Source organism: Chenopodium album, chromosome 5 (genome assembly GCF_948465745.1).
Source record: "Chenopodium album chromosome 5, dcCheAlbu1.1, whole genome shotgun sequence".
Lineage (NCBI taxonomy): Eukaryota > Viridiplantae > Streptophyta > Magnoliopsida > Caryophyllales > Amaranthaceae > Chenopodium > Chenopodium album.
In genome coordinates this window covers 3,738,150-3,753,513 of record NC_137838.1, presented here as the reverse complement: position 1 = coordinate 3,753,513, position 15,364 = coordinate 3,738,150, and the positions used below count along the sequence as shown (strand labels likewise).

Here is a 15,364-nt window from a genome sequence, read left to right as displayed (position 1 = left end):
ATAAGGTGAATAGGTCGAACAGACCCTATATGATTTTTACTAATACAATCTTTCAGTAACTATCTTAGCGGTCAAACATTTACAATTGTGTTTGAATGGAAGGAAAAGGGAAAGGAATGAAAGAGATTGAAGGAAGAGAAGGGAGAGAGTTCCAATATTGGCAACATCCAAGATCACTCCATTATTTCTAACAATTTGAGAATTCCAGAACAATTGCACAAGTAATTAAGCTTATTAGAGATTCAACAGAAGTAAAGCCTAGAAATTGTAATGTCAGCATAGCAACTTACATAAGACATAACATTGTACAATCTTCAATGTACCCATGATTCCATTAACGTAGTTAATGCAACATTAGACGATTGTCCTTCATTGAGAGCAATCTTACCCTTCTCCCTCATTTCGAGCATTTGTTTTCTTACAACATCTCCTTCCGAGCCTAAAATTTGCTTAACTCGCTTCTCAATCTCACTCGAACTCACAAACCAATCTTCATTTTCATCCATCGGTAAAGCAATCCCTATCTCCTCCACAATCAAAATCTTATTAAACCTTTGCTCGGCATAAAGAGGCCATGCCACCATAGGCACCCCAGCATCTACTGCCTCTAAAGTCGAGTTCCGCCCACAATGACTAACAAACCCACCCACCGATTCATGACCCAAAATCGCAATTTGCGGGACCCACGACTTAGCTACATGACCCCTATCTTTGGTCCGATCCAAAAACCCTACTGGAAGGATCCAGTCTAGATCCGGATCCGGTGGGTCAGAGAACTTGGCACCCTTTTCTTCACTAGGAGGAGCCCTAACGGTCCACAAAAATCTCACCCCACTCCTTTCTAAACCAAAAGCTATCTCCAATATTTGCTCCTTAGAAAACAAACCTCTACTCCCAAACCCCAAGTACACAACACTTTTACTAGGTTGCGAATCAAGCCACTTCAGACATTCATGCCTCTCTTCACCACTGTTCTCTGCACCGCCGCCACGGTTAGCAAACAAAGGCCCAATACAATAAACAGGAGGGATTTGAGTACCAGGAAGACAAGTCCCCTGTTTCAAACCCTTAACAGCTTTAACCTCTAGTGACTCGAAGGTATTAACAATAATCCCATCAGACTTGAGCATAGTTTCAGCAATTTTAATAAACTCATAATAACTCACACCTCGATCAAGCATAGGCTCGAGCATATAATCAGCAGGAACAGAAAACAACCCTGGAATCTCAAAAGAAGTCTTAAGATTCCTGTAAGAATCAGTGGCTATTTTGTCGAAAACCGGTAAGTTCAGACATAATGCTAGAGCAGAAGCTCCATAAGTGTAGAAATAGTAAGTGGGTATTTTAAGTGATTGAGAAACTTCAAGAGCAGGGTAACAAAAGAAGTCAAGAATGAAGGCTGAAACAGGGGAAGAGATAGAAATTGATTCAAGAGATTGCTTGACATTGTTGCTATTACTACGAAGAAATTCGAAGATAATTTGTTCATAATCTTCGTAATTTGATGGATCACCAAGTAGTAGGGGAACAGAAGGCAGAGAAAGGAAGGTGATCGAAGGGAACGAAGCCAAAACAGAGGAAATGTAAGATGAATATGAGCCAGTTAAGAAGGGGAAGTTAACAATGAGAATGGTAATGGAGGAGATAGAAGAAGAGTTAGATAATAGAAGTTTTCCGAGCTCAACCATGGAGATTAAATGGCCGATTCCTGGTGATGGGTAAAGACGTAAAGTACTATTTTCTCCATTGTTTTAGGAGTTTGATCTTTGGGATTTTTTTTTTTTTTTTTTTTTTTTTTTTTTTTTTTTTTTTTTTTTAAGGAAGATGAAATGTGAGAATTGAAACAAGAAAACTAAGTGAATTTATACAACTCTCTGAAGCAAATGTGTAATTGTCTAAGGGTTGTGGAAATGTGGACTCGTGGTTGACATTTTATTTTAGTAAATTGAAGTTGATTAATGGGATACGGTGTTGAGAGAAAATGTTAGTGATATCTTAGAAAGTGGAATGCTAAATACCGCCGTTTAAATTTATCGCCACCGCCATCATTTTGAGTAAACTGACAATTTTGCCCTTACTAAACCCAAACCCATCTTTGACCCTTATTTTTTTTCTCTCTCCTCAAACACCAACCACTCACCTTTTTTACCACACAACCACATATTTGGGGTTTACCGGTAAGAATTTGGCGACGAGCTCATGCAGTGGTGGTGGCGTGATCTCAAGCGGTGGAGGCGGCACGGACTTAGACATCGGCGGCGGCGACAGCTACGGCGGAAAGAAGGTAAGTAGTTTCCGATTAGTTTTTTTTTATGAAATAAGTGGGTGGTAACCGGAGGTGAAAACCGGTAACCGGCGACCAAATCCGGTTGACCGCACCGGTAATCGGTTTTCACCTCCGGTTACCGGTGGTGGGCAACCGGTTTTCACCTCCGGTTACCGGCCACACCATATTAATTTTTTTAAAGAAAATTGAGCAAATTTTGAATTAGGCTCCAATTACCGTCCATGATAACCGGTTTTGGCCTCCGGTTACCGTGGAGCTCCGATTGATCCTTGATTCTTTTTTCATCAAGCCACCTCGATCACTATCCCTTTCTCGTCGACTTTTGTCGTCGTTGTGGATGTGCGGTGTAGAAGGTGGTGGTTGATACAGTTGTGGTTGATGGACTAATGTTACAAAATGAAAATGGGGAAAAAAAATTAAGGGCAAGATTGTAATTTGCTTGAAATGATGGCGGTGGCGATAAATTTGGACGGCGATATTTAACACCCCTTAGAAATTGTAGTAGTCAAGATGTGATAATCCAGGACTCTTACAATGAAATCGCGGCCAATCATCATACAATTGCTTTGATATTTTTGATTGCCAAAATTTAGTGCACATTGCTAATGTACTACTTCGTCTGTCCCTTAATATAAAGCTTTTTTTTCTAGTATTTATTACTCACATTATAAAGAGAAAGATACTTTTAATTTAGGGACAAAAGGTGTACTAGCTTGAGCTTATATGTATATGATATTTTTTTTCCCTTAAGGAAATGTATATGATTAGATGTTAAGTGTAAAAAATATACATCATCTATAGGTAAATAATTGATCGTTGAAACTTGACACACATAACAATACACTAGTCTGATCTTGAATGTTTACCATAAGTTTTAGATAGGTAACAAATAGTGGAAAGCATTAAACCGTCTAACCAAATACTTAGTAACAATAATTATTTAATTGAATTTGTTTTCAACCCAAACACATTCTTACTAAGCGTGCTCTTAAATTATTAACAAAAACTACTCTTTCTCACATACTATCGCTTTTATTGTTTCACTAACATTACAACATTTTCATATATGCACGTGTTTTCTCTTTCTTTCTCCTCATCACATGGTCCCTATATTTAATCCCCTCAATCTTTCTTATTCTTAAAATACATGTCCGACTTAAAAAAAAAAAAAATGTCCATCCCCTTGTTGCAATATTTGGAGAACGGGAAAATATAACGATTTAACGAATTTCATAAAAGAAAGTATTTCCATGAAAAGTAACTTCTTACTGAAAATAAATTCCCATGTAAAACAAATGAGGCCAAAGATACAGTATAACATACAAGTAATTAAGTTTTGGAAGTGAACAAATTTACAAAGCCGCCCCAACTGTGGCTCCATTAGATCTTGTACAGTTGTACAGTTATTATACATTAAACAAGTCCATTATTCTGAAATACAGGTATGAAATACTTGCATTTTTAAAAGTTCCGACTCATTCTTTACCCTCTTGTTTTTAGGTTAAGTATATACGAGTAATTTATAAGGAATTACATTAGGAATTCCCCCTCGTGAGGAGGGTTTCCTAATGTTTATTTCTTCTTACCTTCTAAAAAAAAAAATTTAGAATCAAAAGGAATATATTATTCTGCAATGACTTTCGTGGCTTATAAAACCATTGATCTTTTAGAGAAACGACAAACCTTAATATAATACTCTATACTTTGTCGCACTTTAGTAGTCATCGGTTCATCACATACTTAGGCCTTAGGGTAAGACCATAAGAAACACTGAAACAGACTTAGTCATCGGTTCATCACATACCCATTACCAAGGGAGTATGTAGTTGTAGATTTTCACTTTTGCTAATGTTAAACATGTTTTGGCAATCCTGTAGTCCTGTACCATTCAATTTTTTGGCAGCGCAGGCCCCGAACACCACACTTCTACTCAATTATTGCCCAAAAACCGCAATATAATTCACAAATCGCATTAAAAACTCAGAAATAGCTTCCAATATAGGCAACATCCAAGATCACTCCATTATTTCTAACAAATTGAGAATTGAACATTGAGAATTCCAGAACAATTGCACAAGTAATTAAGCTTATTAAAGATTCAACACGAGTAAAGCCTAGAAATTGTATTGTCAGCATAGCAACTTACATAACATTGCACAATCTTCATTCTTCAATGTATCCATGATTCCATTAATGCAGTTAATGCAACATTAGACGACTGTCCTTCATTGAGAGCAATCTTACCCTTCTCCCTCATTTCGAGCATTTGTTTTCTTACAACATCTCCTTCCGAGCCTAAAATTTGCTTGACTCGCTTCTCAATCTCACTCGAACTCACAAACCAATCTTCATTTTCATCCATTGGTAATGCAATCCCTATCTCCTCCACAATTAGAATCTTATTAAACCTTTGCTCGGCATAAAGAGGCCACGCCACCATAGGCACCCCAGCATCCACTGCCTCTAAAGTCGAGTTCCACCCACAATGACTAACAAACCCACCCACTGACTCATGACCCAACACTGCAATCTGTGGAACCCACGACTTAGCTACATGACCCCTATCTTTAGTCCGATCCAAAAACCCTTCTGGAAGAATCAAGTCTAGATCTGGATCCAGTGGCTGAGACAAATTGGCACCCTTCTCTTCACTAGGAGGGGCCCGAACCGTCCACAAAAACCTCACCCCACTCCTTTCTAACCCTAAAGCTATCTCCCATATTTGTTCCTTAGAAAACATACCTCTACTCCCAAACCCCAAGTACACAACACTTCTACTAGGCTGCGAATCAAGCCACTTCAGACATTCATGCCTCTCTTCACTATTATTCTCCGCACCCCCGCCACGGTTAGCAAACAATGGCCCAATACAATAAACAGGAGGAATTTGTGTACCAGGAAGACAAGTTCCCTGTTTCAAACCCTTAACAGCTTTAACCTCCAACGACTCGAAAGTATTAACGATAATCCCATCAGACTTAGGCATAGTTTCAGCCATTTTAACAAACTCATAATAACTCGCACCTCGATCAAGCATAGGCTCGAGCATATGACTAGCAGGAACAGAGAACAATCCAGGAATCTCAAACGAAGCCGAATCCTTAAGATTCCTGTAAGAATCAGTGGCAATTTTATCGAAGACCGGGAAATTAAGAAAGAAAGCTAGAGCAGAAGCACCAGAAGTGAAGAAAAAGTAAGTGGGTATTTTAAGTGATTGAGAAACTTCAACAGCAGAGTAACAAAAAAAGTCAATAATGAAGGCTGAAACAGGGGAAGAGATAGAAATCGATTCAAGGGATTGTTTGACGTTGTTGCTATTACTCTGAAGAAATTCATAAAGAATATGTTCAAAATTTTCGTAATTTATTGGATCACCAAGTAGTAGAGAAACTGAAGGCAGAGAAAGGAAGTTGATTGAAGGAAAAGAAGCCGAAACAGAGGAGATGTAGGATGAATATGAACTACTAACTGAAGGGAAGTTTGCAATGAGAATAGTAATGGAGATAGAAGAAGAGTGAGATAATAGAAGTTTTCCGAGCTCGACCATGGAGATTAAATGGCCGATTCCTGGTGATGGGTAAAGTACTATTTTCTCCATTGTTGGAAAAACAGAGGAATTTGAAGTTTTGTTTTTTTTAGAAGATGAATGAAAACAAGAAAACTACACAATTGACTGTAATTTAAGCATGTTATTATCTGCTTTTCAAAAAAAAAAAAAAAGCATGTTATTATCTGAACCAAATCGTGAACTCGTGGCTCACGTTTTTTTGTGAATTGAACTTAAATAAATGGAGATTGGAGGTGTACAAGAAAATCTTAGTGAAAATCTTTGAGATTTCAGTAGTTAAGATGGTGATGTAATCCATGACCATTACAATGAAATCGTGGCCAACATACAACTACTTTCTCAATTTTAAATTCACCAGTCACTATTAAACTACTTCCTCTTACTACCAAATAAATGAAACGGACTAATTAAATTTAACATACATGTGACTCACACTAATTTGACGTTAGATATATACCAAACTACATTCAATATACTACCTCCGTAAAGGTTATGTGCAACGATTTGACATAAAACAGAGAGGAAAAATGTCTAATCGTTGCACATAACCTGTAACGGAGACAATAAGTTGTATCATTATAAGGTGTTAAAATAATGTTAACTTTTGATCTAAAGATTAATACTAATAGCTCTTATAATAATTAACAGAAACATCAAGCCTACATCCTCATTTTTTTAATTGATTTATTTGACTTTTAACCTTACTCACACACCTCACTTTGGCCATTATTTACTATTAATGAAAATCATAGCTACATAATCGTTAAATGCGTCTCGATATAAATTTTTCAAATATATAATTTTTGAAGTTATAGATCCTTGTATATAAGGTTTTGTATTGAAATATGTGTAAAGTTAAAATGGAACAATTACTAATAAACCAAGTACAGTAGTAATTTAAAATTTTAAGTACCTTACTTGTCCAGCATCTAGAGTGTTATTAAGTACTTGTTATATACTCCGTAGTAAGGATTATGCTAGAGTTAAACTAGGCACTTTGTAAAATTAGTGAGAACAGGTTTTTGATTTTTTTTTTTTTTTTTGTTTTTTTTAAAAAAAAAAGTGTGTTAACTTCAGAAATCATAGTTCATAAGATAGCTTCCTATGCACAAATGATTGTCTAAACAAACACTAAAGACTATTAATTTAAATGCTGGCACAGCTTCTTACATTACACATTAATACAGTACTATCTTCAATGCTTCCATGATTCTATTAATGCAGTTAATGCAACCTCTGACGATTCTCCTTCATTTAGTGCGACCTTAGCCTTATTTCTCAATTCGAGCATACGTTTCCTTACTACATCCCCTTCCTCCGATCCCAAAATTTGCTTGACTCGCTTCTCAACCTCACTTGAGCTCACAAACCAATCTTCATTTTCATCCATCGGTAATGCAATCCCTATCTCCTCCACAATCAAAATCTTAATAAACCTTTGCTCGGCATAAAGAGACCACGCCACCATAGGCACCCCAGCATTCACCGCCTCTAAAGTCGAGTTCCACCCACAATGACTCACAAACCCACCCACAGATTCATGACCCAACACCGCAATCTGTGGGACCCACGACTTAGCTACATGACCCCTATTTTTAGTACGTTCCAAAAACCCTTCCGGGAGGATTGAGTCCAAATCCGGATCCGGTGGCGGAGTAAACTTAGCACCCTTCTCATTACCAGGAGGGGCCCGAACAGTCCACAGAAATCTCACCCCACTCCTCTCTAACCCAAAAGTTATCTCCCATATTTGCTCCTTAGAAAACACACCTCTACTCCCAAACCCCAAGTACACCACACTCCGACTAGGTTGTGAATCGAGCCATTTCAGACACTCATGCCTCTCTTCACCATTGTTCTCCACACCGCCATCACGATTAGCAAACAAAGGCCCAATACAATAAACAGGAGGAATTTGAGTACCAGGAAGACAAGTCCCCTGTTTCAAACCCTTAACAGCTTTAACTTCTAATGATTCGAAAGTATTAATGATAATCCCATCAGACTTGGGCATAGTTTCAGCCAAATTAATAAACTCATAGTAGCTCACACCTCGATCAAGCATAGGCTCGATCATATGACTAGCAGGAACAGAGAACAACCCAGGAATCTCAAAAGAAGTCGAAGCCTTAAGACTCCCGTAAGAATCAGTGGCAATTTTGTCGAACTCCGGGAAGTTAAGAAAGAACGCTAGAGTAGAAGCACTCGAAGTAAAGAAAAAGTAAGTGGGTATTTTAAGTGATTGAGAAACTTCAACAGCAGGGTAACAAAAGAAGTCAAGAATGAAGGCTGAAACAGGGGAGGATACAGATATCAATTCAAGGAATTGCTGGACATTGTGGTTATTACTACGAAGAGCTTCATACAAGATATGTTCAAAGTCTTCGTAATTTGAAGGTTCACCTAGGAGAAGAGGAACAGAAGGAAGAGAAAGGAAGGTGATAGAAGGGAACGAATTTGAAACAGAGGAAATGTATGATGAATATGAGCCAGTTAAGAAGGGGAAGTTTGCAATGAGTATGGTAATGGAAGAGATAGAAGATGAGTGAGATAAAAGGAGTTTTCCAAGCTCAACCATGGAGATTAAATGGCCGATTCCTGGTGATGGATAAAGTACTATTTTCTCCATTATTAAAAAAAAAAAACAGAGGAATTTGAGGTTCTGAATTGGGAAGATGAAATGAAATGTGTGATTAAAACAAGAAATTGATTGTTTTATAAAGGGAATAACTACAGTAATGATAGAATCAAAGAACAACACCTTGCAAAATTAGTGAGATACAACTTATCTTAATTTTTTTCTCTTTTTAGTATGTTTAAGACAATTTCAATGCATAAGTTTGTGAACCGTGGTATGCACTACTTTTTTTTTTGTTTTTTTTTTTTTTTTTTTTTTTTTTTTTTTTTTTTTTACCATTATGGCATTATTAGATCGAAAGAATAAAAAACATAAAAATAATTATGATAATTTTCTGTCATGTTCCATCTTAAGGTAAAACAACAGTGACTACAGTGCTACTAATTCTTGACTAACCATTGAGCAAGTGTAAACAAGTAGAAAGTAAACAAATTGGAAAAGTTATACGAAGCATTTCTCTTGATTGTTAAAAGTTATACTTTCCCTAAATACTACTGGTATATGGTTTTTAAATCAATATATCATTGTACTATTGTAGATGTTTATGACTAATTATAAACCACGTTCATTCCCTTCCAAAAAACATAAGTTAGGAATGAAGGGCACAATATTATTTCCACAATAAATTTAGTTGTTTATAAAAACAATGACCGTTTAAAGGAAATGGCAAACCTTAATACTTAACGCTATGTTGAGAATTTAGAGAGAATATAACTTTAATTTGCTGACAATTAAAGATAACCATTTTCTAGACTAAGCATCTTTGAAATATAAAGATTATCCTCAGCTATTTCACAAAATAACAGACTAAAGGTTTTGAAGCTCAATAATAGCTTTTAACTGAGACAACAAAACAAAATCAAGAGACCTCGACTTCAATGAGTACGATTAGCCACCCAACATGTAGTCTGGAAAAATAAAAGACAATAGCAGGCCAAAAAACTGCACAAGATTAAATGTAAGATAGAAAGACTTAGTATTCCCATTTCTTCATCTCCATGCCATCAGGAGGGGTTCCATCAACCTTCTTTGCGCCCACATCCTTCCAGTTTGTTGACAGCACTGTTCCATTTGACTCCACCTGTGAATGATAGAACAAGCAATCAATTTTCCAGAAACTATAGAATCCATTTGCAGAAGCAAACCACGTCACTCAACAGATCGGAATCAATATTTATAGAAGTTCAAAGTCTTACAAAGGATTTCTGCATAGCTCTTCTAGTGTCCTCATCAGCATCTCGATATATGTCCTGGAAAAATTTGTTCAAAGCTGCATCACCATCCAATTTTTCATCCTTCTCCTGCAAGATGAGACCCAGCTTCTACTAAGTGACAATTCAAGAAAGTAAATATATATATATATATATATATATATATATATATATATATATATATATATATATATATATATATATATATATATATATTTTTTTTTTTTTTTTTTTTTTTTTTTTGGAATGTAGAGAGAGCCACTAAACTAGTTGGCATCCACAAGTATATCTCTCTTAATAAGGGTACATTTGGTTTAGTTTTTGTGAGGCAACAGAACAGACAAAGAAAATAAATAACACACCAGATAACGCACAGCCGGGTAGCTATTCATACAAGTAGAGAACATGAATACAGGTGGATTCGAATGGAACTCTATTTATTTCCCCAGTTTATGTTTCAATCCACACCTTCACAAAATAATTAAAAAAAGAGAGAGAGCACATGCAAAAGGAAAGAGTAAAAAGGTCCCAATTTCTCATTCTTTTTCCTATTTATCTGTAGAAATCCTTCACAAAGAGCATAGGTGGCCGTACAAAAGCAGATGTTCATTAGGATAATCCAACATTAAGTATGAACTATGAAAACGTACCTCTTTCTTCACCTGAGCTTCCAACTTGTCCCAGTCCACTCCCCTGTGTTTTGAGGATGGGTAAGATGGCCTCTGTGCAGCTGCAATATTTCATAAATTAACATAATTAGAGTTCAGTTACTTGTACACAAACTACTATTAGCAAACGCAAAACATATTTTCTTAGATCAGCAAGTTAAATAGAGTACTATGGCAAGCAGAGAGCATTTCCTTTCTACTCTTCAGATAGTATAAATAACATTCATTCAAATTTGATATTAGCGCATAACTTAATCACAGTCCGGAATAATTTCTAGTAAACCTCACTTTAATCTCCATTTCCATACTCACCCCAGAAAAACACGGGGGAGTAAGATAGCAGCACTTTCAGCATTCTACAGAAATGCTCCTAACATTATAATGGACTTGAGAAGAGGTTCATCCACAGCACAATTGACACAAAAGGCTGGATCCAGGCAAAGTTTGACTACTAATCAATTCAACCATTGACAGAAATATGATACAGGAACAAAACAACAATATTCTAGAATCTAGATAGCTGCCAAAAATCTGATAAGCAACACTATCCACTTACGAGTTGAAATGTTTATCTTTTGGGGAACAACAACATCCTTGACATATTCCAAAGACGTCCATTGAATTGGTTCAGCTTTTGCAAGACGGATTTCAATTTTTGTGGACAAGACATCATATCTGCATTTGGCTGGAATTATCTGCCAGGATACAACATGCAATACAACCCCAGTTAGAATATTTCAATAAGCACATTGCTTAAGATACAATTGCTCAAAAGAAAAGCATTTGTTTCCATCTTTCATCACAGCCATAATTCTAGAAGATTTAAATCGTCCTTGGCCAATAACTTTCCAGAACCTCATATTCTCTGATTTAAGGCAGCATCAAAATCACAAAGAGAAATAAGAAGATAGCTTCAAAGTATGTGATTTACCTTTCCAAATAAGCGAGGTTGAAGATGATATGGTTCTTCACCAGGAAGATCAATGGTAACACTCAGCTGAAATGCAAATGAATATTGTAAAAGTCTCATATAAACACCCCCAAAGAATTACTATGTTTCAATTGAATACAGAAAGACTCACAATTTGTTCACCAAAGTCAACGGCAACATCTTTGGCTGGTATACCCTTTGCAAAAACAGTTACTACTACTTCCTCAGGCTTCTGATAGAATTCATGCCTGTAACATGCAGTTCATAAGGACAACCAAATTACTCTCTAACGTCCAAAAGAATAGTCAATTGGAAGGAAGAAAAATTAAAAATGAATAAATAAATAAATAAATCTTGAAAAAGAAAGCTTAAGGAACCAAAAAGGACCTGAATTTTGGTTTTGATACTGGCAATGCAGTTGTTGGACTAGAATGTCCATCAACGGCAGGAGCACTGGCTGCTTGTGCATTGGTAGTATTTTCGACTGAAGGTTTTGAAAAACTGGCATTCTCTTCTGCAAGTAGCCATGAAGCACCCAAGAGTCACAAGACATAACATAGAGGTTTGTAAATTGGCTCTAAAAAAATTACTCATTCTACAAAGTTAGAATATGATATCTAAGCCAGCAGCACCATGCATGGAAACTTTTACGAACTATCAAGACTTGTAATCAAGGAGAAAACATGAGTGGAATAAAGATGTATAAGATAGAAATTTGAAAGGGAAAAAAAAACACAAGAAAAGCAATTCAACAATTTTGCTGAGCAACTTTCATGATCAATAACAGCACAATCACAAAGGGAGGTATTGAGAATTATTAAAAAAAATTGAAGAATAGTAAATACAATTTACCGGGGGAGGGTGGGGGGGGGGGGGGTTAAACATAAACAAAATACTTCATACCCACAATTGGAAACATGTGCTTTTGGGAAACAGAATAAACGGGAATGTCAATATTGTAGGGCTGGATTAAGCAGAAATTCAATGCTTTGTTACAGAACCTAGATAAGAAATGCAAAACATATTAGCTATACCTGCAATACACTCATCACATTCCATGATAAAATTTTTAAATCTTGAATCTTCAGGAGCTAAGCCAGCCCCAGCTTGGAAGGCTGTCTTGGCAGTCTGATATTCCTCAAGCTTCATACACGCAGTTCTGAAAAGATAAGATCAAACCATGAGAATCAAAACACAATATCATAAAAAAAATTAGACAGAATTTTCAGGAAATAATATTAAGTAATCTAATGAATAATACACAGAAACTAATTGTCAGTACTAGCAAGAAACCATTGTCACAATAGAGCCATAACAGTCAAACAATTTTGAAAAAGCCCGACCCCTAATACATCAAAACTCATCTCGTACATCCTATATCTCTCTTAATCTCTTTATGCCGCAATATGGTCTACAAAAAGTATGTCTATGCCCTAACGCGTCAAATTTCTTTAAGTACATGCTGAATCTCTCTTTATGACACAAGACCCAAAATATGTTTTCATGGAAAGTTAATAAGCATCTATAACAATGAAGATAGAAAACAAGAGATAATAAGGTAAAACTGTTGCAATTCAGTAAAAGAAAATCGAGAACGAACCCTTTCCGTAAGTAAGCCTTAGCCATTGAAGAATCCAACTGGATGGCTTTGTTTGCATCAGCAACAGCCTCTGTACATATAAACAATAACCAATTAATCAATTAATAAAAATTAACTAATTTCCAATACATAAAAATAGGCTCAAAGTTTAATTAAATCGCAATCAATATGTACTTTTATAGTATAGTAGTAATAAGTAAGAATTCAATCATATTCAATAGCAAACCCGGTCAACTAAAAGAATCACATAACACAATCCACGTTTTTCGTTTCTGAAAATTGAAGAAAGATATCAGCAAGAAACACAGGTCAATTTGATCATACTAAAATAAGTCAACAATTAACAAGAAAACAGGAACAATTAAGCATTGTAACGAGAAATAAATATCAAAATTCACGAATTAGTACTTTACAACAAAAGTTGACCACAAATTCAAAAATCCAATTAAAAACCCTAGAATTGAACAATTAACCAGCAAAATTCATCAAAATTTTTATAAATCAAAACTTTTTAAATACAGCAACAATACGATGAACAGTAAACACTATACTGTATCACTTAACTGATAATTTTTTTAAAATAAAATTATTCAAACAAAACAATTGAAAACAAATCTGCCATGTATAAACGATGAAATCGAAGAGAGAGAAAAGGCAAACCAGTGAAGTTAGAGAGTTTGATGTTGGCTTGAGCACGGTCGGCAAAAAGTTCGGCGTTATTAGGGTTCAAATCAATGGCTTGAGAGTAGAGTTCGACGGCTAATTCGAAGTGGTCGTCGATGAAAGCTTCCTTAGCCTTGGTCTCGAGATCCGTCGCCATTGTTGAATAGTCTTCGACCTTCGGAACTCTCTGGAAGGTTGAGAGGAGAGGAGAGAGAAAGAAAGAGAAAGAGAGAGTTTGAGAGGCGATTGACTTGACTTAAAATTGTGGATTGATAAATTAAAGAGGAGAGGGTACTATGGGTATTTATAATATTGTAAACCTGCCTTTTGTAAGTTTTTGCCAGGAAATTTAGAGGGGATTAACTAATTAATTTTAGGAAATTGCTTTGTTTTGTACAAAAATAAGGAAAGTCTTATGTCTCACGATTAGATAAGAAGTTTGATTAAAGTATTATTTGACCTAATTTGAGTGTAATTATTTCTTCTTCCATCCCTTAACTATTAGGACAATTTACTTTTTACAATATGATTTAAAACGAAAATATTACTTTAATGTTGTACTTTAAAACTATGTAAAAAGATGATATTTAAAAGATTGGTGTACCTTGTATACTTTAATCAAATCTAATTCTCCGTAATAGCTTCTTTTAGCACAAATTGTACATGGTTAAGAAAAAAATGTATATCAACTTCTTTTAATGGTTTTGGAGTTTTTGTTAAATTCATCTCGATATACAGCTTCACAATATCAAATTATAATTCAAAATATTTTTAACTTTTATATAATTTAAGATAAGATATTTGTGGGTTAAATTGTGTTCTTGAAAGCGTAATATTATAGTTTTCTAATGGGTTTTATAATATAGTATATTAAAGGCATTGTTGGCCTAAAGAGTAGACTACGGAGTACTAAATACCGCCATAAAACCAATGATTATAGTTATAAAATAATTTTTTTTTCAAAAACAAAAAAAAAAAAAAAAAAAAAAAAAAAAAAAAAAACTAATTTAGAAACCAAATAAATCTCAACTTTGATATGAAAAGGGAAAAAGAAAAAACAATAGGAGTATTTTGAACAAATCAAGATAGATAATAATTATTGCATGATTTGCATCCACCAAGTTTTATGTGGTTTGATCCTTGCTAGAGAGTTGCAACCTTTAATTTAGTATTAAAAATCATATCATATGTTGTCTTTTATTCATTTGTTTTTTTGTTAGATGATTTTACAGCAATTGTTTGAAAAATAATTGCCATATTGTTTTAACTGATATATAATATGATCGGTTCATTTTATTTTAGATTTGATTAAAATTTCCAAAATTTATATTACATTGTAGATATTATAAGACTAATTGTGGCTATTTTATAACGATAGATCAAAAATTTGTTGATAATACTATTTAATACCATTAATAAAGTAATATAATTGATTATTTGAAGAAAAAAATATGTCAATTATGAATTATATAATCATTAAAATATTATGATAGTCATATTTCAAACGACTATGGTAAAATTTTCATTTTTGGCTTAAATAAAATTGATTTAAACTATCTTAACTTATCGACATATTAATATTTTCTTAACTTATTTTTAACTGATTTTAGTTTTTCTCTTTAAATGCAACCCGTTAGTACATCAAAGTTAAGAAAGGTAATTTTCCAATCCTTGATCTACATAGTGTATTTTAAACTGTTGATGTTGCATGAGACACGACCAATACTTTGTTTTTCATTTTGATTCTCTGTTATAACTATCCTTTTGAATCTAGGTAGAGTGTTCATAAAATAACTAT

The 15,364-nt window shown here is 34.8% G+C and overlaps 1 protein-coding gene and 3 pseudogenes across 1 annotated transcript; all 4 read right to left on the bottom strand.

The window, feature by feature from the left end:
• Positions 1-171: 171 nt before the first annotated feature.
• On the bottom strand, positions 172-2,093 carry LOC145631336 (UDP-glycosyltransferase 88A1 pseudogene; annotated as a pseudogene).
• Positions 2,094-3,632: 1,539 nt separating this feature from the next.
• On the bottom strand, positions 3,633-6,328 carry LOC145631566 (UDP-glycosyltransferase 88A1 pseudogene; annotated as a pseudogene).
• A 75-nt stretch (positions 6,329-6,403) lies between these two features.
• On the bottom strand, positions 6,404-9,042 carry LOC145631564 (UDP-glycosyltransferase 88A1 pseudogene; annotated as a pseudogene).
• Positions 9,043-9,191: 149 nt separating this feature from the next.
• On the bottom strand, positions 9,192-13,825 carry LOC145631565 (protein SGT1 homolog B-like). Its single transcript, XM_081683674.1, has 10 exons — positions 13,564-13,825; positions 12,904-12,973; positions 12,338-12,462; positions 11,691-11,817; positions 11,455-11,551; positions 11,304-11,369; positions 10,929-11,067; positions 10,355-10,434; positions 9,690-9,794; positions 9,192-9,574 (listed from the first exon to the last, which is right to left on the bottom strand). The coding sequence occupies exons 1-10, from the start codon at positions 13,721-13,723 to the stop codon at positions 9,467-9,469; spliced, it is 1,077 nt and encodes a 358-aa protein (XP_081539800.1). The 5' UTR covers positions 13,724-13,825; the 3' UTR covers positions 9,192-9,466.
• Positions 13,826-15,364: the final 1,539 nt, after the last annotated feature.

Bases quoted from the DNA above. Each gene is read 5' to 3' on its own strand.
- LOC145631565 (XM_081683674.1), bottom strand. From the start codon at position 13,723: ATGGCGACGGATCTCGAGACCAAGGCTAAGGAAGCTTTCATCGACGAC. The intron at 11,818-12,337 runs GTATAGCTAATA...GGCTACTTGCAG, and splicing joins ATGTGATGAGTGTATTGCAG to AAGAGAATGCCAGTTTTTCA. The intron at 9,575-9,689 runs GTAAGACTTTGA...TATCATTCACAG, and splicing joins GAGCTATGCAGAAATCCTTT to GTGGAGTCAAATGGAACAGT.